The 23,592-nt window shown below is 36.8% G+C and overlaps 1 protein-coding gene across 1 annotated transcript in view; it reads left to right on the plus strand.

Annotated features, from left to right (window-relative positions):
- Window positions 1-23,592, plus strand: part of LOC128659509 (gamma-crystallin-3-like) — a 32,374-nt gene that overhangs the window by 8,079 nt on the left and 703 nt on the right. Inside the window, exons 2-3 of the mRNA XM_053713119.1 lie at window positions 22,308-22,326; window positions 22,757-22,999. Of these exons, the coding sequence (XP_053569094.1) occupies window positions 22,308-22,326; window positions 22,757-22,999 (262 nt within the window). The remainder of the gene's footprint in view (window positions 1-22,307; window positions 22,327-22,756; window positions 23,000-23,592) is intronic.

Genomic DNA, 23,592 nt, shown 5'->3' on the forward strand with positions numbered 1-23,592 from the left:
AAAGCATAAAGAAGAAAGACACTCAAAGGTGCCTAGATGGAAATCCTTTAAATGTTTTTTTTCCCCTGTTTTAGATGCCGGGCCTGCAAATTTAGTAGTAAGCAAAAGATTTTAAAATCAAAAAGTGGAAACTTTACTTTCAAAATAAGAGACACAATTAGATGTCAAGATAAGGGTGTTATTTACACCATTCAATGTTCATGTAAAAAATTTACATAGGAGAAACAACCAGAATGCTCCGTGAAAGGATAAGGGAGCACCTCTCTTGCATAGATAGGGGCAATTGACCCTTATATCTATCGCCACTTTAGGGAAGTACACAACAACAACCTTAAAGATTTTAAATATTGGGGAATTAAAAAAGTTCACCCCGACTGGAGAGGGGAAAACTGGGAAAATAAACTCCTAAAGGCAGAAGCTGAAATTATATACCTAATGAATACCCTCCAACCTGGAGGCTTGAACTCTGAGATAGACATTTCCCCCTTCTTATAAAAATCTCTTATAATATGCTAACCCTTTCCGGGTTAAATCAGCCACTTATATAGAAAATACTCACATACATGAAGCAAGCAATAAAATTTCAATTTACCTTGGGCAAAGATAGTACAAGCCCTATATAAATTCTTTTTTCTAGTAATTAAAAAGGAATTTTTTATCCCCCTAAAATCAATAAATTAATTGAATAAGCCTTATTTTTACCCATTAGCAATAATTCTAGTTATGGGATTGAAAATTTCTGATTTAATTGTACGCCCATTTTTAAATTTATAAATTGTTGAACTTACTATCCTTTGTTGAAAAGGAATATGTATATATCGTTAATTTTTAGCCACTAACAATAATTCTAGATATGGGAATGATGAATCTGATTCTTATATTTTCGTTTTAGTTTAGCTGATTTTAAGTTCGCACAATCTAAATGTATATTATTTAATAAAGGCACTTTAGAATTGAAATATATAAGTTGAATTGTGTGAATGCTAATAAAGCAGAAATGATAAGTTTTCTTCCTTGTGTATGAAGTAACTAAATAACAACACAGAAACAATCATTACCATTTTTAAATTTATAAATTGTTGAACTTACTATCATTTGTTGAAAAGGAATATGCATATATTGTTAATTTTTAGCCACTAACAATAATTCTAGATATGGGAATGATGATTCTGATTCTTATATTTTCGTTTTAGTTTAGGTGATTTTAAGTTTGCACGATCTAAATGTATATTTTTTAATAAAGGCACTTTAGAATTGAAATATATAAGTTGAATTGTGTAAATGCTAATACAGCAGAAATGATGTTCTCTTCCTTGTGTATGAAGTAACTAAATAACAACACAGAAACAATCATTGCCAACTTAAATAAAGTCCACCTTTACATTGGAAGCCACACAGGTGTTGATAGAAATCAAAAGGAAATGAAGGAACCAATCAAAACACATTCATACCTTTAAAAAGCCAGAAGCTAGCAGGATAAGCATTCTTGATAAAGCCCAGAAGGGTGAAACGCGTTGAATGGGACCTGCTACACTCTACTAAACTTCATTTACCACTGTCACAAAGCTGTGTGACCCTGCAACTTTAAACTTTTCTCCTGACCCTGCAAGTTAAAATCTACCTTTGGTAACTTCAGGGAACACGGTGTTACTGCTAAACACTGACCAAAGATTTCTTCAAACCTCAAGAAGTCTGAGGGAACCCAGATGAAAGTAATATTTGGGCTATAAGAAGAAAGGAAAACAAAAAAGGATAACTACATCACCAGAACTGATCATCACCACTGACCTCTGAATCAAAGAGAAGGTCAGGTGACTTATCAGAAGCACCAGGATCTAAAAGTCTGTGAATCCCTCACAGTGAAGAATATCAGCGGTTGCAACCAGGACAGATTAAGGTACCTGTACACTAATTTGCACTGCGGTTTTTAAATCACGCAAACTGAACTTTAAAGACATCAAGGTATTCATATGCTAAATTAACCATTTCCATTAACCACGATTGTTTTGGCACCAAAATCAGAATAACGGCTGTTTTTTGCCTTTTAACTATCCAGCACACCTGAGCCCATTATATGTCCAAGGAGATTAACTGTGTAACTTTATAACCTTATTTGTTACCAAAGAACTGCAAAGCTGTTACGCTAAATTTCTGATCACAGATGTATCGAAGCCGTTACGCTCACCCTCTAATTACAGTTGATTAAATGTGAACATTAGCGCTGAATCTATTAGCTTTTAATATATTAAGATTGATACATTTGTGCCTTTTAAATATTCAAGTCACCAGTTTGTTGCTTACCATATGTTATCTATAGAATTAATTCTTTTATACCGGGAATTCTAGGGTTTATCAATATATGGTTCTAGTCTGCTTTTATAAGTGTTGTGTAAGGGAGACGTCCCTTTATTAATTAGGAATAGCATTTGCTGTTGTTTTTATGTGTTATAAGAATTTTTAAATAAACAAGATTGTATAATACATTAGTTAGATTGGTATCATCATTTCCAAGCTTTTATTAGCACTGCTAAATAAACCCCATTTTTTCCTCTTATCCACCATTTAGTTCTCTTTGAGGGAAGAACTTTTTTAGCAGCAGGAATCCACCTTTAGGCGCTCCTATCACACTACACATAAACCGGAATAGTTAAACACGTGACAGTCCTTGCTGTTTTAAGGATAGTGCGTATAGGATCTGATGTGTGCGACTTCAGTGAAGTAACCTTTGCAACTGTTTGCACTTCTTTATACAGGGTTGCGCAGGAGGAAATCAAGGCATCTAAACAAGGTAAAATAGCAGTCAGTTCTTCGAGGACTTGTTGTATGTACTCCGCCATTTTAGCCTGCTATTTCAATGCCTTCTGTGCGTGAGAGTTGTTGTTTACTCTCCAGCTGTCTTCAGGGATATCAAATGACTCCAACTGGTCAGAGTAGCCGAACTACTAAGGATATACGCTTGGGGTTGTGCCAAATAAAAATTAATAAGCAGATTAGTGAGAGTCTCCACTGCAGAGCTCCAACTTCATGCTGCCATCAAGTTGCCCCGCCCACCGGAAGTCAATATAATTTGTTTTTTAACATAATGCATTCTATCTAAAATACTTAATACAGAGATGTAAATCATATAATTAGAGTAACTCTTTTATAGAAACGAAGAATAGAACTTCAGGGGGATTTATATCATATCCTAAGTTAGTGCTTTACATACTGGGTCAATACAATATAATGCTCCTTATATTATTGAGATGCCCGGATTATATGTAATCGCTTATGTTGTATATTGGCAAAATACCACATAATCCTTAAAGAAATTTTTAAAATTATTAAAATACCAGAGATCACATACAGATGTGTAACAAAAGAAAGAGTTTCACACATATGTTTTATCATTTACAGTGGATATAAAAAGTCTACACACCCCTGTTAAAATGTCAGGTTTCTGTGATGTAAAAAAATAATACAAAGATAAATCATTTCAGAACTTTTTCCACCTTTAATGTGACCTATAAACTGTACAACTCAATTGAAAAACAAATTGAAATCTTTTAGGTAAAGGGAAATAAAAATAAAAAAATAAAATAATATGGTTGCATAAGTGTGAACACCCTTTTATAACTGGGGATGTAGCTGTGTTCAGAATTAAGCAATCACATTCAAAATTATGTTAAATAGGAGTCAGTACACACCTATCATCATTTAAAGTGCCTCTGATTAACCCCAAATAAAGTTCAGCTGTTCTAGTAGGTCTTTCCTGACATTTTGTTAGTCGCATCCTACAGCAAAAGCCATGGTCCGCAGAGAGCTTCTAAAGCATCATAGGGATCTCATTGTTAAAAGGTATCAGTCAGGAGAAGAGTACAAAAGAATTTCCAAGGTATTAGATATACCATGGAACACAGTGAAGACAGTCATCATCAAGTGAAGAAAATATGGTGCAACAGTGACATTACCAAGAACTGGATGTCCCTCCAAAATTGATGAAAAGACGAGAAGAAAACTGGTCTGGGAGGCTGCCAAGAGGCCTACAGCAACATTAAAGGAGCTGCAGGAATATCTGGCAAGTACTGGCTGTGTGGTACATGTGACAACAATCGCCCGTATTCTTCATATGTCTGGGCTATGGGGTAGAGTGGCAAGACGGAAGCCTTTTCTTACAAATAAAAACATCCAAGCCCAGTGAAATTTTGCAAAAAAACATCTGAAGTTTCCCAAAAGCATGTTGCAAAAGGTGTTCTGGTCTGATGAAACCAAAGTTGAACTTTTTGGCCATAATTCCAAAAGATATGTTTGGTGCAAAAACAACACTGCATATCACCAAAAGAACACCATACCCACAGTGAAGCATGGTGGTGTCAGCATCATGCTTTGGGGCTGTTTTTCTTCAGCTGGAACTGGGGACTTAGTCAAGGTAGAGGGAATAATGAACAGTTCCAAATACCAGACAATATTGGCACAAAACCTTCAGGCTTCTGCTAGAAAGCTGAACATGAAGAGGAACTTCATCTTTCAGCATGACAACGACCCAAAGCATACATCCAATTCAACAAAGGAATGGCTTCAGCAGAAGAAGATTAAAGTTTTGGGATGGCCCAGCCAGAGCCCAGACCTGAATCCAATTCAAAATATGTGGGGTGATCTGAAGAAGGCTGCACACAGGAGATGCCCTCGCATTCTGACAGATTTAGAGTGTTTTTGCAAAGAAGAGTGGGCAAATCTTGCCAAGTCAAAATGTGCCATGCTGAAAAACTCATACCTAAAAAGACTGAGTGCTGTAATAAAATCAAAAGGTGCTTCAAAAAAGTATTAGTTTAAGGGTGTTCACACTTATGCAACCATATTATTTTATTTTTATTTCCCTTTACCTAAAAGATTTCAGTTTGTTTTTCAATTGAGTTGTACAGTTTATAGGTCACATTGAAGGTGGAAAAAGTTCTGAAATGATTTATCTTTGTCTCATGTTTTACATCACAGAAACCTGACATTTTAACAGGGGTGTGTAGACTTTTTATATCAAATTCAAAAAAGTGGAAAACAGCACACCTGAATCTTCTCTTGTGGGGCACGGAGCAACAGACTTGCCAAGTCCTCAGCACAATCACCAATTTCAAAAAACTCCAGCCACCATGATAGTTAAAAGACCTTTATTTTCTTATCCTGGGTCCAAACATACAACGTTTCAAGCCAATATGGCTCTTAGTCATGACTAAGAGCCATATTGGCTTGAAACGTTGTATGTTTGGACCCAGGATAAGAAAATAAAGGTCTTTTAACTATCATGGTGGCTGGAGTTTTTTGAAATTAGACTTTTTATATCCACTGTATTTGCTTCTTTACCTATAACCCCTAGATTCAAATACCACTTAAAATTCACTGTGCTTTCCTGGCCAAATGTTTTCTTAACAACCCCCCCCCCCTCTTCTATTAGAAGGCAGAAAATATATAGCATGGAAAAAAATTTGGGTGCTGACAAAAATGTTTTGCTTTCGGTGGAATTTTATCAATTGATGTTAGATGTTCCCAAATCCTATCTTTTAATTTTCTACTTGTGCAACCAGTGTAGGGTCTGTGGCTGCATTTTGAGGAGACAGGGCCCTTCTTGGCAGGATTTTTTCTCTGCTTTTTTTTTTTTAATAAAAATAAATAAATAATACAACTATAAAAAAACTGCTTCAGAACAAACAGACGCAGTAAACAACTGGAAAGTAAAGCCAGCCGCTGCTTAGCTATGCAACAAAGGGGTTACTACATTTTTAAAATTAAAGTGCATGTGAGAGTGAAAGTGTGTGTGCGGTAAGTAAAAATAATAACACAGTGGTGTTAGTGACGTTGCAAGAGTGAAACCACATTGCGTTAATTCAACCGATTAGTATGTGTGGTAATATGGGATTGTGTGGATACAGTAAAATGGTTGATGCAATACAATGGTATTACTGACACTGCATAAGTAACACCACATTGCACTAATTCAACCGACAAGTATGTGTGGTATGGAAAATGAGTGTGTATATGTATGTATGTGACTGTGTACTGTGATGTATTTGTTCTTTGTTTTAATCATTTGTAAGCTAAATAGAAAGTAATTATGAACAAAAACATGACCATCCTGGCGGGAAGGTAATGAAAAATGCAACCAGAGCATACATTCAATCAATTTTGCTGTATTACCTTTATATCCTTTGTTAAAGGTGCAGCAATTAACTAATTGGAGTGAGCTAGCTGAACACATTGCTAAGCCAATGAAAAGAGGCATATATGTGCAGCCACCAATCATCTGCTAGCTCCCTTCCTGATTCTAAGCCTTAGCCTACCTGTAGATATTATTTTTTTAAACGAACACAAAGAAAAAAAAGCAAATTAGATAAAATAAGTAGATTGGAAAGTTGTTTAAAAGTGCATACTCTATCTGAATCATGAATGAAACAAAAAAGTGTTGTATACTAGTTAGTGTTTTATCAAAAATGCAGTGCACAGAAATTAGATGTATAAAAGAATAAGTTTAACCCCTTAATGACCACAGCACTTTTCCATTTTCTGTCCGTTTGGGACCAAGGCTATTTTTACATTTTTGCGGTGTTTGTGTTTAGCTGTAATTTTCCTCTTACTCATTTACTGTACCCACACATATTATATACCGTTTTTCTCGCCATGAAATGGACTTTCTAAAGATACCATTATTTTCATCATATCTTATAATTTACTATAAAAAATTATAAAATATGAGGAAAAATTGAAAAGAAATACACTTTTTCTAACTTTGACCCCCAAAATCTGTTACACATCTACAACCACCAAAAAACATCCATGCTAAATAGTTTCTAAATTTTGTCCTGAGTTTAGAAATGCCCAATGTTTACATGTTCTTTGCTTTTTTTGCAAGTTATAGGGCCATAAAAAACATTTTTTTTCAAAATTAGCGCTAGTTACATTAGAACACTGATATCTTTCAGGAATACCTGAATATCCCTTGACATGTATATATTTTTTTTTAGTAGACATCCCAAAGTATTGATCTAGGCCAATTTTGGTATATTTCATGCCACCATTTCACCGCCAAATGCGATCAAATAAAAAAAATTGTTCACTTTTTCACAAATTTTTTCACAAACTTTAGGTTTCTCACTGAAATTATTTACAAACAGCTTGTGCAATTATGGCACAAATGGTTGTAAATTCTTCTCTGGGATCCCCTTTGTTGAGAAATAGCAGACTTATATGGCTTTGGTGTTGCTTTTTGGTAATTAGAAGGCCACTAAATGCCACTGCGCACCACACGTGTATTATGCCCAGCAGTGAAGGGGTTAATTAGGGAGCATGTAGGGAGCTTTTTGGGGTAATTTTAGCTTTAGTGTAGTGTAGTAGACAACCCCAAGTATTGATCTAGGCCCATTTTGGTATATTTCATGCCACCATTTCACCGCCAAATGCGATCAAATTAAAAAAAAAACATTACATTTTTCACAATTTTAGGTTTCTCACTGAAATCATTTACAAACAGCTTGTGCAGTTATGGCACAAATGGTTGTAAATGCTTCTCTGGGTTCCCCTTTGTTCGGAAATAGCAGACATATATGGCTTTGGCGTTGCTTTTTGGTATTTAGAATCTGCGCCATCTTGGGTACTGACAGCTGTCTGCCAGTATCCAGTTTAGAAGAAAACATGTTTTTTTTTTAATTTTTATTAAAATTTTCTGTAGTGTAGCTTCCCCCCACACAAAACCAACCCCCCACTCCTCCACAATCTCTTTTTGTGGTTTTGCACAAACAAGATTTGGGCATTTTTTCCTAACAATATTTTCCGTAGTGTAGCGGTTCCCACCCGCTCCCGCCCCGTGCACGCGCCCGCCCGCCCGCCAACCTCCGAGCAGGATCGCTTCCAGCTGCTTTCCACACCGAGGACGTGCAGGGTACGTCCTCAGGCGTTAACTGCCTTTTTTTTGAGGACGTACCCTGCACGTCCTCGGTCATTAAGGGGTTAAAGGAATAGGAAAGTAAAAATTAAACTTGCAAGAATCAGATAGAGCATGCAATTTTAAGACACTTTTAAAAGCACTTCCCTTTTCAAATGTGCTTTGTTCCCTTGTTATCCATTGTTAAAAATGAATACACACATATTCTACATTAATGGGAGCTAGCTGGTGATTGGTGCCTGCATACATTTGTCCCTTGTGATTGACTAACTAGTGGTAACTAGTAGCTACCAGTAGTGCAATGATGTGCCTTCAGTAAAGGATAACAAGAGAATGAAGCATATTTGATAATAAAACTACATTTTAAAGTTGTTTAAAATTGTATGTTCTATCCGATTCATGAATTACATTTTTGGGGTTTCCTGTCTCTTTAAAAATTACTTAGAATTACAAAATTAAAGCTAACATAGCACATTACAGCTTCAGATAAAGAAAAATGGCAAGAATCTGCACTGAAGCTCAAAACGAAAATTCTAGTTAGAAACAAAAATTTCAAAGAAATGTGTTTTAAACGAATACGACCATGAACAAAAATGAACTAAATTTAAAAATTTGAAATTACAGAAAAGAAAATTTTAGATGAATCTAGGCCTCGATCCGATATGCAGCGTCACCCGCAAAAGCCGGCGACGCCAAATTTTGCGCTGGTTTGGTATCACATATACGGCGTAACATAGAAGTTACGCTCGTATATTTCTGCCTTCGGCCGCAGTTTTTGGCCCATAGACAGGTATACCAAACCAGCGCAGTTTGGTATCCAATATACAGCGTAAGGATTTACGTGGCAAAAATTGAGAAATCCTACTCCATCTTCACCTCGCCACAAATTGCAGGCGTAGTAAGCCTTACGCTGTCTATTGGAGCCCCGTAACTCCCTAAACTACCTGTAAAATAAAACCTAACACCTAACGCATGCGCAATGTCTATCTACCTGTCAACCGTGATCCCCCGCCGCAATCCCTAATAAAGTGATTAACCTCTAAACCGCCGCTCCCGGACCCCGCCGCCACCTACATTAAATGTATAACCCCCTAATGTGATCCCCCTACACCGCCGCCAGCTACATTACCTACCCCCTAATGTGAGACCTTACACCGCCGCCAGCTACATTACCTACCCCCTAATGTGAGCCCCTTACACCGCCACCAGCTACATTACCTACCCCCTAAGGTGAGACCTTACACCGCCGCCACTTACATTAACTACCCCCTAATGTGAGCTCCTACCCCGCCGCCAGCTATATTAAAATTATTAACCCCTAATTTAAATCCCCCTACCCCACTATATTAAATTAATTAACCCCTAATCTAAATCCTCCTACACCGCCGTCACCTATATTACATTTATTAACCCCTAATCTAATCCCCCTATACCGCCCCCACCTATATTAAATTAATCAACCCCTAAAATACTAAACTATCCCTACCACTAAAGCTAAGTCTAACCCTACAAATAGCCCTGAAAGGGCTTTTTGCGTGGCATTACCCCAAAGTAAACAGCTCTATTACCAGCCCTTAAAAAGGCTTTTTTTGCGGGGCTTTGCCCCAAAGTAATCAGCTCTTTTACCAGCCCTTAAAAGGGCTTTTAGCGGGGCTTTGTCACAAAGTAAACAGCTCTTTTGCCTATAATCTAAATCCCCCTACACCGCCGCCACTTATAATAAATGTATTAACCCTTAATCTAATCCCCCTACACCGCTGCCACCTATATTAAATACATTAACCCCTAATCTAATCCCCCTACACCGCCGCCACCTATATTAACTATATTAACCTTAATTATATTAGGGTTAATATAGTTAATATAGTTATTATATTATATATATTAACTATATTAACCCTAATTATATTAGGGTTAATATAGTTAATATAGTTATTATATTTTATATATATTAACTATATTAACCCTAATTATATTAGGGTTAATATAGTTAATATCGTTATTATATTATATATATATTAAGTATAATAACCCAATCTAACTCTAACATCCCTAACTAAATTCTTATTAAAATAATTCTAATTAATATTAATATTATTAATTAAAATATTCCTATTTAAAACTAAATACTTACCTTTAAAATAAACCCTAAGATAGCTACAATATAATTAATAATTACATTGTAGCTATTTTGGGGTTTATATTTATTTTACAGGTAACTTGGTATTTATTTTAACTATTTAATAGTTACCTTGTTAAAATAATTACCAATTTACCTGTAAAATAAATCCTAACCTAAGTTACAAATACACCTACACTATCAATAAATTAAATAAACTACAAATCTCTAAACTAAAATACAATTATATACACTAAACTAAATTAAAAAAAAAAACCCACTAAATTACAAAAAATAAAAAAAGATTACAAGAATTTTAAGCTAATTACACCTATTCTAAGCCCCCTAATAAAATAATAAAGCCCCCCAAAATAAAAAAATTTCCCTAACCTATTCTAAATTACAAAAGTTAACAGCTCTATTACCAGCCATTAAAAGGGCCTTTTGCGGGGCATGCCCCAAAGTAAACAGCTCTTTTGCCTGTAAAAAAACCACAATACCACCCCCCAACATTAAAACCCACCACCCACATACCCCTACTCTAAACCCACCCAAACCCCCCTTAAAAAAACCTAACACTAAGCCCCAGAAGATCTCCCTACCTTGAGTCGTCTTCACCCAGCCGGGCCGAACTCTTCATCCAATCCGGGCGATGTATTCATCCAAGCGGCAAAGAAGAAGTCTTCCATCCGGCGATGTCTTCATCCAAGCGGCAAAGAAGAAGTCTTCCATCCCGGCGATGTCTTCATCCAAGCGGCAAAGAAGAGGTCCTCCATCGGGGCGAAGTTTTCCTCCAAGCAGCATCTTCAATCTTCTTTCTTCAGCCTTCCGACGTGGAACATCCAGCTGGCCCGACGACTGAACGACGAATGAAGTTTCCTTTAAATGACATCATCCAAGATGGCGTCCGTCGAATTCCGATTGGCTGATAGGATTCTATCAGCCAATCGGAATTAAGGTAAGAAAATCTGATTGGCTAATTCAATCAGCCAATCAGATTCAAATTCAATCCGATTGGCTGATCCAATCAGCCAATCAGATTGAGCTTGCATTCTATTGGCTGTTCCGATCAGCCAATAGAATGCGAGCTCAATCTGATTGGCTGATTGGATCAGCCAATCGGATTGAACTTGAATCTGATTGGCTGAATCAGATTTTTTTTTACATTAATTCTGATTGGCTGATAGAATCCTATCAGCCAATCGGAATTCGACGGACGCCATCTTGGATGACATCATTTAAAGGAAACTTCATTCGTCGTTCAGTCGGCGGGACAGCTGGATGTTCCGCATCGGAGGGCTGAAGAAAAAAGATTGAAGATGCCGCTTGGAGGAAAACTTCGCCTCGATGGAGGACCTCTTCTTTGCCGCTTGGATGAAGACATCGCTGGGATGGAAGACTTCTTCTTTGTTAGGTTTTTTTAAGGGGGGTTTGGGTGGGTTTAGAGTAGGGGTATGTGGGTGGTGGGTTTTAATGTTGGGGGGTGTTATTGTGGTTTTTTTTTACAGGCAAAAGAGCTGTTTACTTTGGGGCATGCCCCACAAAAGGCCCTTTCAAGGGCTGGTAATAGAGCTGTTAACTTTTGTAATTTAGAATAGGGTAGGGAATTTTTTTTATTTTGGGATGCTTTGTTATTTTATTAGGGGGCTTAGAATAGGTGTAATTAGCTTACAATTCTTGTAATCTTTTTTTTTATTTTTTGGAATTTAGTTTAGTGTATTTAATTGTATTTTAGTTTAGAGATTTGTAGTTTATTTAATTTATTAATAGTGTAGGTGTATTTGTAACTTAGGTTAGGATTTATTTTACAGGTAAATTGGTAATTATTTTAACAAGGTAGCTATTAAATAGTTATTAACTATTTAATAGCTATTGTACCTAGTTAAAATAAATACCAAGTTACCTGTAAAATAAATATAAACCCTAAAATAGCTACAATGTAATTATTAATTATATTGTAGCTATCTTAGGCCTAGATTTAGAGTTTGGCGGTAGCCGTGAAAACCAGCGTTAGAGGCTCCTAACGCTGGTTTTAGGCTACCGCCGGTATTTGGAGTCAGTCAAAAAAGGGTCTAACGCTCACTTTTCAGCCACGACTTTTCCATACCGCAGATCCCCTTACGTAAATTGCGTATCCTATCTTTTCAATGGGATCTTTCTAACTCCGGTATTTAGAGTCGTGTCTGAAGTGAGCGTTAGAATTCTAACGACAAAACTCCAGCCGCAGAAAAAAGTCAGTAGTTAAGAGCTTTCTGGGCTAACGCGGTTTATAAAGCTCTTAACTACTGTGCTCTAAAGTACACTAACACCCATAAACTACCTATGTACCCCTAAACCGAGGCCCCCCCACATCGCCGACACTCGATTAAATTTTTTTAACCCCTAATCTGCCGACCGCCACCTACGTTATACTTATGTACCCCTAATCTGCTGCCCCTAACACCGCCGACCCCTATATTATATTTATTAACACCTAACCTGCCCCCCACAACGTCGCAGCCAGCTACCTACACTTATTAACCCCTAATCTGCCATCCGCACGCTGCCGCCAGCTACATTATAGCTATGTACCCCTAATCTGCTGCCCCTAACACCGCCGACCCCTATATTATATTTATTAACCCCTAATCTGCCCTCCCTAATATCGCCGACACCTAACTTCAATTATTAACCCCTAATCTGCCGACCGAATCTCGCCGCTATTCTAATAAATGTATTAACCCCTAAAGCTAAGTCTAACCCTAACACTAACACCCCCCTAACTTAAATATAATTTTAATCTAACGAAATTAATTAACTCTTATTAAATAAATTATTCCTATTTAAAGCTAAATACTTACCTGTAAAATAAATCCTAATATAGCTACAATATAAATTATAATTATATTATAGCTATTTTAGGATTTATATTTATTTTACAGGTAACTTTGTATTTATTTTAACCAGGTACAATAGCTATTAAATAGTTAAGAACTATTTAATAGCTAAAATAGTTAAAATAATTACAAAATTACCTGTAAAATAAATCCTAACCTAAGTTACAATTAAACCTAACACTACACTATCAATAAATAAATTAAATAAAATACCTACAATTATCTACAATTAAACCTAACACTACACTATCAATAAATTAATTAAATAAAATACCTACAATTATCTACAATTAAACCTAACACTACACTATCAATAAATTAATTAAATACAATACCTACAAATAACTACAATGAAATAAACTAACTAAAGTACAAAAAATAAAAAAGAACTAAGTTACAAAAAATAAAAAAAATATTTACAAACATAAGAAAAATATTACAACAATTTTAAACTATTTACACCTACTCTAAGCCCCCTAATAAAATAACAAAGCCCCCCAAAATAAAAAAATGCCCTACCCTATTCTAAATTACTAAAGTTCAAAGCTCTTTTACCTTACCAGCCCTGAACAGGGCCCTTTGCGGGGCATGCCCCAAGAAATTCAGCTCTTTTTCCTGTAAAAAAAAAACATACAATACCCCCCCCCAACATTACAACCCACCACCCACATACCCCTAATCTAACCCAAACCCCCCTTAAATAAACCTAACACTAAGCCCCTGAAGATCTTCCTACCTTATCTTCACCATACCAGGTATCACCGATCTGTCCTGTCTCTGATATCTTCATCTAAGCCCAAGCGGGGGCTAGACATCCATCATCCGACGGCTGAAGAAGTCCAGAAGAGGCTCCAAAGTCTTCATCCTATCCGGGAAGAAGAGTAGATCCGGACCAGCAACCATCTTCTTCCAAACGGCATCTTCTATCTTCATCCGATGAGGACCGGCTCCATCTTGAAGACCTCCACCGCGGACCCATCTTCTTCCGATGACTACTTCCCGATGAATGACGATTCCTTTAAGGGACGTCATCCAAGATGGCGTCCCTCGAATTCCGATTGGCTGATAGGATTTTATCAGCCAATCGGAATTAAGGTAGGAAAATTCTGATTGGCTGATGGAATCAGCCAATCAGAATCAAGTTCAATCCGATTGGCTGATTCAATCAGCCAATCAGATTGAGCTTGCATTCTATTGGCTGTTCCGATAAGCCAATAGAATGCAAGCTCAATCTGATTGGCTGATCGGATCAGCCAATCGGATTGAACTTGATTCTGATTGGCTGATTCCATCAGCCAATCAGAATTTTCCTACCTTAATTCCGATTGGCTGATAGAATCCTATCAGCCAATCGGAATTCGAGGGACACCATCTTGGATGACGTCCCTTAAAGGAACCGTCATTCGTCGGGAAGTCGTCGTCGGAAGAAGATGGGTCCGCGGTGGAGGTCTTCAAGATGGAGCCGGTCCTCATCGGATGAAGATAGAAGATGCCGCTTGGAAGAAGATGGTTGCTGGTCCGGATCTACTCTTCTTCCCAGATAGGATGAAGACTTTGGAGCCTCTTCTGGACTTCTTCAGCCATCGGATGATGGATGTCTAGCCCCCGCTTGGGCTTAGATGAAGATATCGGAGCCAGGACGGATCGGTGATACCTGGTATGGTGAAGATAAGGTAGGAAGATCTTCAGGGGCTTAGTGTTAGGTTTATTTAAGGGGGGTTTGGGTTAGATTAGGGGTATGTGGGTGGTGGGTTGTAATGTGGGGGGGGTATTGTATGTTTTTTTTACAGGAAAAAGAGCTGAATTTCTTGGGGAATGCCCCGCAAAGGGCCCTGTTCAGGGCTGGTAAGGTAAAAGAGCTTTGAACTTTAGTAATTTAGAATAGGGTAGGGCATTTTTTTATTTTGGGGGGCTTTGTTATTTTATTAGGGGGCTTAGAGTAGGTGTAATTAGTTTAAAATTGTTGTAATATTTTTCTTATGTTTGTAAATATTTTTTTATTTTTTGTAACTTAGTTCTTTTTTATTTTTGTACTTTAGTTAGTTTATTTCATTGTAGTTATTTGTAGGTATTGTATTTAATTAATTTATTGATAGTGTAGTGTTAGGTTTAATTGTAGATAATTGTAGGTATTTTATTTAATTAATTTATTGATAGTGTAGTGTTAGGTTTAATTGTAACTTAGGTTAGGATTTATTTTACAGGTAATTTTGTAATTATTTTAACTATTTTAGCTATTAAAAAGTTCTTAACTATTTAATAGCTATTGTACCTGGTTAAAATAAATACAAAGTTACCTGTAAAATAAATATTAATCCTAAAATAGCTATAATATAATTATAATTTATATTGTAGCTATATTAGGATTTATTTTACAGGTAAGTATTTAGCTTTAAAGAGGAATAATTTATTTAATAAGAGTTAATTAATTTCGTTAGATTAAAATTATATTTAAGTTAGGGGGGTGTTAGTGTTAGGGTTAGACTTAGCTTTAGGGGTTAATACATTTATTAGAATAGCGGTGAGCTCCAGTCGGCAGATTAGGGGTTAATGTTTGAAGTTAGGTGTCGGCGATGTTAGGGAGGGCAGATTAGGGGTTAATACTATTTATTATAGGCTTAGTGAGGCGGATTAGGGGTTAATAACTTTATTATAATAGCGGTGCGGTCCGGTCGGCAGATTAGGGGTTAATAAGTGTAGGCAGGTGGAGGCGACGTTGTGGGGGGCAGATTAGGGGTTAATAAATATAATATAGGGGTCGGCGGTGTTAGGGGCAGCAGATTAGGGGTACATAGGGATAATGTAAGTAGCGGCGGTTTACGGAGCGGTAGATTAGGGGTTAAAAATAATATGTAGGGGTCAGCGATAGCGGGGGCGGCTGAATAGGGGTTAATAAGTGTAAGGTTAGGGGTGTTTAGACTCGGGGTACATGTTAGGGTGTTAGGTGCAGACGTAGGAAGTGTTTCCCCCTAGACAACAATGGGGCTGCGTTAGGAGCTGAACGCGGCTTTTTTGCAGGTGTTAGGTTTTTTTTCAGCTCAAACAGCCCCATAGTTTCCTATTTGGGAATCGTGCACGAGCACGTTTTTGAGGCTGGCCGCGTCCGTAAGCAACTCTGGTATCGAGAGTTGAAGTTGCGTTAAATATGCTCTACGCTCCTTTTTTGGAGCCTAACGCAGCCATTCGGTGGACTCTCAATACCAGAGTTATTTTAAAGGTGCGGCCAGAAAAAAGCCAGCGTTAGCTACGCGGGTCGTTACCTACAAAACTCTAAATCTAGCCGTTAGGGTTTATTTTATAGGTAAGTATTTAGTTTTAAATAGGAATATTTTAATAAATAATATTAATTAGATTTATTTTAATAAGAATTTAGTTAGGGGTGTTAGAGTTAGATAGGGTTATTATACTTAATATATATATAATATAATAAAGATATTAACTATATTAACCCTAATATAATTAGGGTTAATATAGTTAATATGTATAATATAATAACTATATTAACTATATTAAGCCTAATATAATTAGGGTTAATATAGTTAATATATATAATATAATAACTATTTTAACGATATTAACCCTAATATAATTAGGGTTAATATAGTTAATATAGGTGGCGGTGGTGTAGGGGGATTAGATTAGGGGTTAATGTATTTAAAATAGGTGGCGGCGGTGTAGGGTGATTAGATTAGGGGTTAATACATTTATTATAGGTGGCGGCGGTGTAGGGGGATTTAGATTATAGGCAAAAGAGCTGTTTACTTTGTGACAAAGCCCCGCCAAAAGCCCTTTTAAGGGCTGGTAAAAGAGCTGATTACTTTGGGGCAAAGCCCCGCAAACAGCCCTTTTAAGGGCTGGCAATAGAGCTGTTTACTTTGGGGTAATGCCACGCAAAAAGCCCTTTTCAGGGCTATTTGTAGGGTTAGACTTAGCTTTAGTGGTAGGGATAGTTTAGTATTTTAGGGGTTAATTAATTTAATATAGGTGGCAGCGGTATAGGGGGATTAGATTAGGGGTTAATAAATGTAATATAGGTGGCGGCGGTGTAGGGGGATTTAGATTAGGAGTTAATTAATTTAATATAGCTGGCGGCGGCGTAGGGGGATTTAAATTAGGGGTTAATAATTTTAATATTGCTGGCAGCGGGGTAGGAGCTCACATTAGGGGGTAGTTAATGTAGATGGCGGCGGTGTAAGGGGCTCACATTAGGGGGTAGTTAATGTAGGTTGCGGCGGGGTCCCGGAGCGGCGGTTTAGGGGTTAATACATTTATTATTAGGAGAGTAAGGGGGGATAGCGGATAGAGGGGTATACGTGTCGGGCTATGTTTGGGAGACATGTTAGACAGTATGGGAGATTTTATAATTTAGTCAGGTTTTGTAGGCGCCGGCAGTTTCTAAAGTGCCTTAAGTCACTGGCGACTCCAGAAATTTGTACTTACGCAGATTTCTGGACATCGCTGGTTTATCTGACTTACGGCACTTTAGCATCTGACCGCGCCGTATATGTGATAGCTCGAGTTGCGAGCTGAAACTACGGGCGGCGGGGGTTCCCTCGCTTGCGCCGCAAACTACGATCCATATCAGATCGCGCCCCTAGTGTCTACCACATTGATAAAAAAAAATGAACACATTAGCCACATCTCTCAGCACCTTGGTTTAGAGTATTTTTTAAACACATTTTACACCACCTTTTAGACTTTCTTTTAGCTTTTTTAGTAAAAGAATGTCAATATTTTGTGGTATGATCTTCTGTGTTTTATTAAACTGGTTGCTATATAACAAAATGAATCGCCTAGATTAGGAGTTTTGTTGGTAATGGTGTGCGGTGCTAACGAGCAGTTTATGCTCACCTCTCACCTACAGACAGCGCTGGTATTACGGGTTTTTACAAACCCGGCGTTAGCTGCAGAAAAGTGAGCGGAGAGCAAAATTTAGCTCCACATCTCACCTCAATACCAGCGCTGCTTACGTTAGCGGTGAGATGGCTAAACGTGCTCATGCACAATTTCCCCATAGGAATCAATGGGGCAGAGCCGGCTAAAAAAAAACTAACACCTGCAAAAAAGCAGCGTTCAGCTCCTAACGCAGCCCCATTGATTCCTATGGGGAAATAAAAGTTATGTCTACACCTAACACCCTAACATGAACCCCGAGTCTAAACACCCCTAATCTTACACTTATTAACCCCTAATCTGCCGCCCCTACATCGCCGCAACCTACATTATATTATTAACCCCTAATCTGCCGCTCCAAACACATCCGGCACCTACATTATACTTATGAACCCCTAATCTGCTGCCCCCAACATTGCCGACACCTACATTATATATATTAACCTCTAATCTGCCACCCCCAATGTCGCCGCCACCTACCTACACTTATTAACCCCTAATCTGCCACCCCCAACGTCGCCGCCACTATATTAAAGCTATTAACCCGTAAACCTAAGTCTAACTCTAACCCTCCCTAACTTAAATATCATTTAAATAAATCTAAATAAAATTACTACAATTACCTAAATAATTCCTATTTAAAACTAAATACCTATAAAATAAACCCTAAGATAGCTACAATATAACTAATAGTTACATTGTAGCTAGCTTAGGATTTATATTTATTTTACAGGCAACTTTGTATTTATTTTAACTAGGTACAATAATTATTAAATAATTATTAACTATTTAATAACTACCTAGTTAAAATAAAGACAAATTTACCTGTAAAATAAAACCTAACCTAAGTTACAATTACACCTAACATGACACTATAATTAAATTAATTCCCTAAATTAACTACAATTAAATACAATTAAATACAATTATCTAAAGTACGAAAAAACACAAACACTAAATTACAGAATATAATAAAATAATTACAAGTTTTTTAAACTAATTACACCTAATGTAATCCCCCTAATAAAATAAAATAAAAAGCCCCCAAAATAATAAAAAGCCCTACCCTATACTAAATTACAAATAGCCCTTAAAAGGTCCTCCAGATGGGCAGAAGTCTTCATCCAGATGGCATCTTCTATCTTCATCCATCCGGCGTGGAGCGGGTCCATCTTCAAGACATCTGACGCGGAGCATCCTCTTCTTTCTTCATCTGATGACTGAATGAAGGTTCCTTTAAATGACGTCATCCAAGATGAATTCTATCAGCCAATCGGAATTAAGGTAGAAAAAATCCTATTGGCTGATGCAATCAGCCAATAGGATTGAACTTCAATCCTATTGGCTGATTGGAACAGCCAATAGAATGCGACCTCAATCCTATTGGCTGTTCTGTCCGTCTGGAGGACCTCTTCTTCCCGGCTTGGATGAAGACTTGTGCCCGTCTGGAGGACCACTTCACCCCGCTTCGTTGAGGACTTCGGCCCGGTTGGGTGAAGACTTCTCAAGGTAGGGTGATCTTCAAGGGGTTAGTGTTAGGTTTTATTAAGGGGGGATTGGGTGGGTTTTAGAGTAGGGTTGGGTGTGTGGGTGGTGGGTTTTAATGTTGGGGGGTATTGTACTTCTTTTACAGGTAAAAGAGCTGATTACTTTGGGGCAATGCCCCGCAAAAGGCCATTTTAAGGGCTATTTGTAATTTAGTATAGGGTAGGGCTTTTTATTATTTTGGGGGGCTTTTTTATTTTATTAGGGGGATTACATTAGGTGTAATTAGTTTAAAAACTTGTAATTATTTTATTATTTTCTGTAATTTCATTTTTTTTTCGTACTTTAGATAATTGTATTTAATTGTAGTTAATTTAGGGAATTAATTTAATTATAGTGTAGTGTTAGGTGTAATTGTAACTTAGGTTAGGTTTTATTTTACAGGTAAATTTGTCTTTATTTTAACTAGGTAGCTATTAAATAGTTAACTATTTAATAAATATTCTACCTAGTTAAAATAAATATAAAGTTGCCTGTAAAATAAAAATAAATCCTAAGCTAGCTACAATGTAACTATTAGTTATATTGTAGCTAGCTTAGGGTTTATTTTATAGGTAAGTATTTAGTTGTAAATAGGACTAATTTAGTTAATTGTAGTTATTTTATTTAGATTTATTTAAATTATATTTAAGTTAGGGGGGTTAGTATTAGGGTTAGACTTAGATTTAGGGGTTAATAACTTTAATATAGTGGTGGCGCGTTGGGGCGGCAGATTAGAGGTTAATAAATGTAGGTAGGTGTCGGCGATGTTAGGGACGGCAGATTGGGGTTAATAAAATGTAACTAGTGTTTGCGAGGCGGGAGTGCCGCGGTTTAGGGGTTAATATATTTATTATAGTGGTGACGATGTCCGGTTCGACAGATTAGGGGTTAAACATTTTATTTTAGTGTTTGCGATGTGGGGGGCCTCGGTTTAGGGGTTAATAGCTAGTTTATGGGTGTTAGTGTACTTTTTAGCACTTTAGTTAAGAGTTTTAGACCATAAAACTCTTAACTACTTACTTTAAAATGCGATACCAGGCTTGACAGGAGAGGGTCTACCACTCACTTTTTGGAAGACTCGTAATACCGGCGCTATGCAAGTCCCATTGAAAAAATAGGATACGCAATTGACGTAAGTGGATTTGCGGTATTTTCGAGTCTGGCCGAAAAAGTGAGCGGTGAGCCTGTCATTTCAAGACTCGTAATACCAGCGGGCGTTAAAAAGCAGCGTTGGGACCTCTGAACGCTGCTTTTTAAGGCTAACACAAGACTCATAATCTAGTAGAATGTTTGTTATTATTTCTGTTTCTCTTATACCAAATATATCTAGTATGTCTCAGTAGTTTTCCCTATCTAATTGTCTCACATGTAATCTTAAATACATTAGTTGTTCCCTATTGTAACTTCTCTTCACTATGCTATCTACAAGGTCTAGAGAGTGCTTATCATATGTTTGTACTGTACTACATATTCTCCTTACTCTTTTTAGTTGACCCTTTGGTATTCCCCATTACAGGTGGTTAGGGTGACAGTCTCTTTTCTATATAGTTCTGCTATTATTTGTTCTCCCTTGCATCTTGGGAGAATGCCAAGATATTGTATTTGTTTTGCATTAGTATTTTAAGTACATTTTAAATTCACCTCTTTTGAGTTTAGGTATTTTATAAACTCCTCAGCCTGATGCTTCGGCCCACTCCAGATTACTAAAAGATAAACAATGCATCTAGCATAAAGTTTTATAAATTGATTAAACAGGTTCTGTTTACCGAATATATATGTAGCTTCAAACCATCCCAAAATTAAATTTCATTTAATCTCCTCTAGAGTCATGACTGTACCCATACGATAAATGCATATGTTTTAGTGATAGGGCACTGTGCACTTTCTTAGCTCTACAAGAATTATACCTTTCCAGAGGATACTCTTTGGCTTTATATTTTGGAATATAGAGATTGGAACTTTATTGGGCACACCCACTGGCAACAACCGCTAACCTCACAGTGTGTAATTGAAACTTCTATTTTTCTTTGATGCCACACTTCATTTATATCCAGGAATTTTTAAAATAGGATGGTGATGAGTGGACACTTTATTGTATGCCTATGCCCTGTTCCACCAGTCATTAACCCAAGAGTCCTAGTTCCACTTTCGCCCTCTTCCACCCTTCTATCACTTCCACACTCTAGACTCCCTAAATCCCTAATTTTTCTTTCTTCTTCCCACTGCTTTAATTCTAGTAGGTAGACAAACATTATAATGCATTAGGCACTAGACTGTCAGATACAAGGCATTGGCAGGAAGTGATCTCCTCTAGAGTCATGTTCGTAAGCCTACCCTAATGGGATCAATATTGGCAAAACACAATAGTGATAGTAAGCTGCTGGTTGGCTGACAGAGGAGTCAATCAACTGAGTGACATTAGTGTTTCGTACTGGATTCTGGGTTTTTCAACAGACAGGGAAATCAGGGTAACAACGGAACAACATTTTCTGCTGCACAATAACTTCTTTATTTGTTTATTTGTTAAAGGAACCATTTTCACACAAATGCAAAAAAATACAACAGAATGAGTGATCTTTTGCACTTATCTAAATCCAAATGCACGTCTACCATTTTTTTATGACAGTAATGGCAAGTGTCTCAAATAATGGTGACAGGATTGTGATCAAGCTCTTAGTGAACCAAGAGTTTCCCTCTTTTGCACATTTGCTACATTTACATATACACAGTTTTACATGGGAACTATATTACCCATCAATGTTAAAATGTAATACATTGCAGTTAATTATACATCCTTCTCTTAACAACTCCAAACAAGAAATATGAAAAACATACATATAGTGTTTCTTCATTGTGCTATGGTCACATCATAACTGTAACAACTTCAAATTAACAAAATAAAGTCATAGCTTTAAACTTCTAGGTAGTATTTAAGTAAGGTATTTTATAAATCATATAGGTCATTTTATTTTGTCTTATATTTCAGTTTCTTAGATTTAGATACTGTATGTAATTGATACATGGAAAACATTAAAATATAAAATCTGTTTGAAATATAATACCACAACACTACTAACGCATCATGTAATCTATTGACAGTGCTTACCAATTATTTATCTTTAAAAAACCCTTTGTCTTAGAGAATACATGCAAACAAAAAGAGCAACATACCTAAAAGTCTCACAAATCAAGTACAAAAGAACAATACATTTTCCATAGTAGACAGAAATACAGTCAGTGCTATTTTAAATGTATGCAGACATCAGCAGTACAGGGTGTATAAAAGGAATGTCTTCTTGCCTTTATACAGCAGCAAGCATTAGCTTCACAACACAAAATAAAATGGTTAAGGTAAGGAGGCACTCTGAGAAGTTATAAAGTGTTATTTTGTGTGTGAATAACAAGGGTGCATAAAATATAACTTTCTCTCTGCAGATAATCTTCTACGAAGACAAGAACTTTCAGGGCCGCTCCTATGAGTGCAACTCAGATTCTTCAGACCTGACATCATATTTTAGCCGCTGCAACTCTATCCGGGTAGAAAATGGCAACTGGATTCTTTATGAACAGACAAATTACAGGGGGCACCAGTACTATCTAAGGAGAGGGGAATATCCTGATTTCCAGCAGTGGATGGGTTACAATGACTCCATCAGATCGTGCCGTCTGACTCCACAGGTATGTATTAGCTATGATGTGTTAGATGCGTGGAAATTTATACATTAGTTTATAACCTTTTAAGCATTTACTTGGGAGTGTTGAAAATGTATCAATGTCACATTCACAAACTTGAAATGTGCCAGTTACCCGGGATTAGCCAGGTACACCTTTAATTATCAATAAGCTACCCAGGAGAAAAAGTGAAGTAATGAAGGGTAAAATTTTAATTAAAAAAAAATATAAAAAAATTCAATAGAACAAGTGGATCACCATCAATGCCACCCTTCACACATGATATTCCATTTTGTGGTCTCCTTTCTTAACATCCATAAACTTTGCAGTCTAGAACTTCTCTTTCTTTCTTCTCTCTCTCTCTCTCTCTCTCTCTCTCTATCTCTCTTTCTTTCTCTCTCTCTCTCTCTCTCTCTCTCTCTCTCTCTCTCTCTCTCTCTCTATATATATATATATATATATATATATATATATGTGTGTGTGTGTGTGTGAAAAATTGTCAAACTTGCTGCTCATATCTCTGTATTATTTTTTATTTTTAATATTATTATTATAAATTATCGATATTATATATTTACACCACAATTACTATAACAAAA

Source organism: Bombina bombina, chromosome 1 (genome assembly GCF_027579735.1).
Source record: "Bombina bombina isolate aBomBom1 chromosome 1, aBomBom1.pri, whole genome shotgun sequence".
Lineage (NCBI taxonomy): Eukaryota > Metazoa > Chordata > Amphibia > Anura > Bombinatoridae > Bombina > Bombina bombina.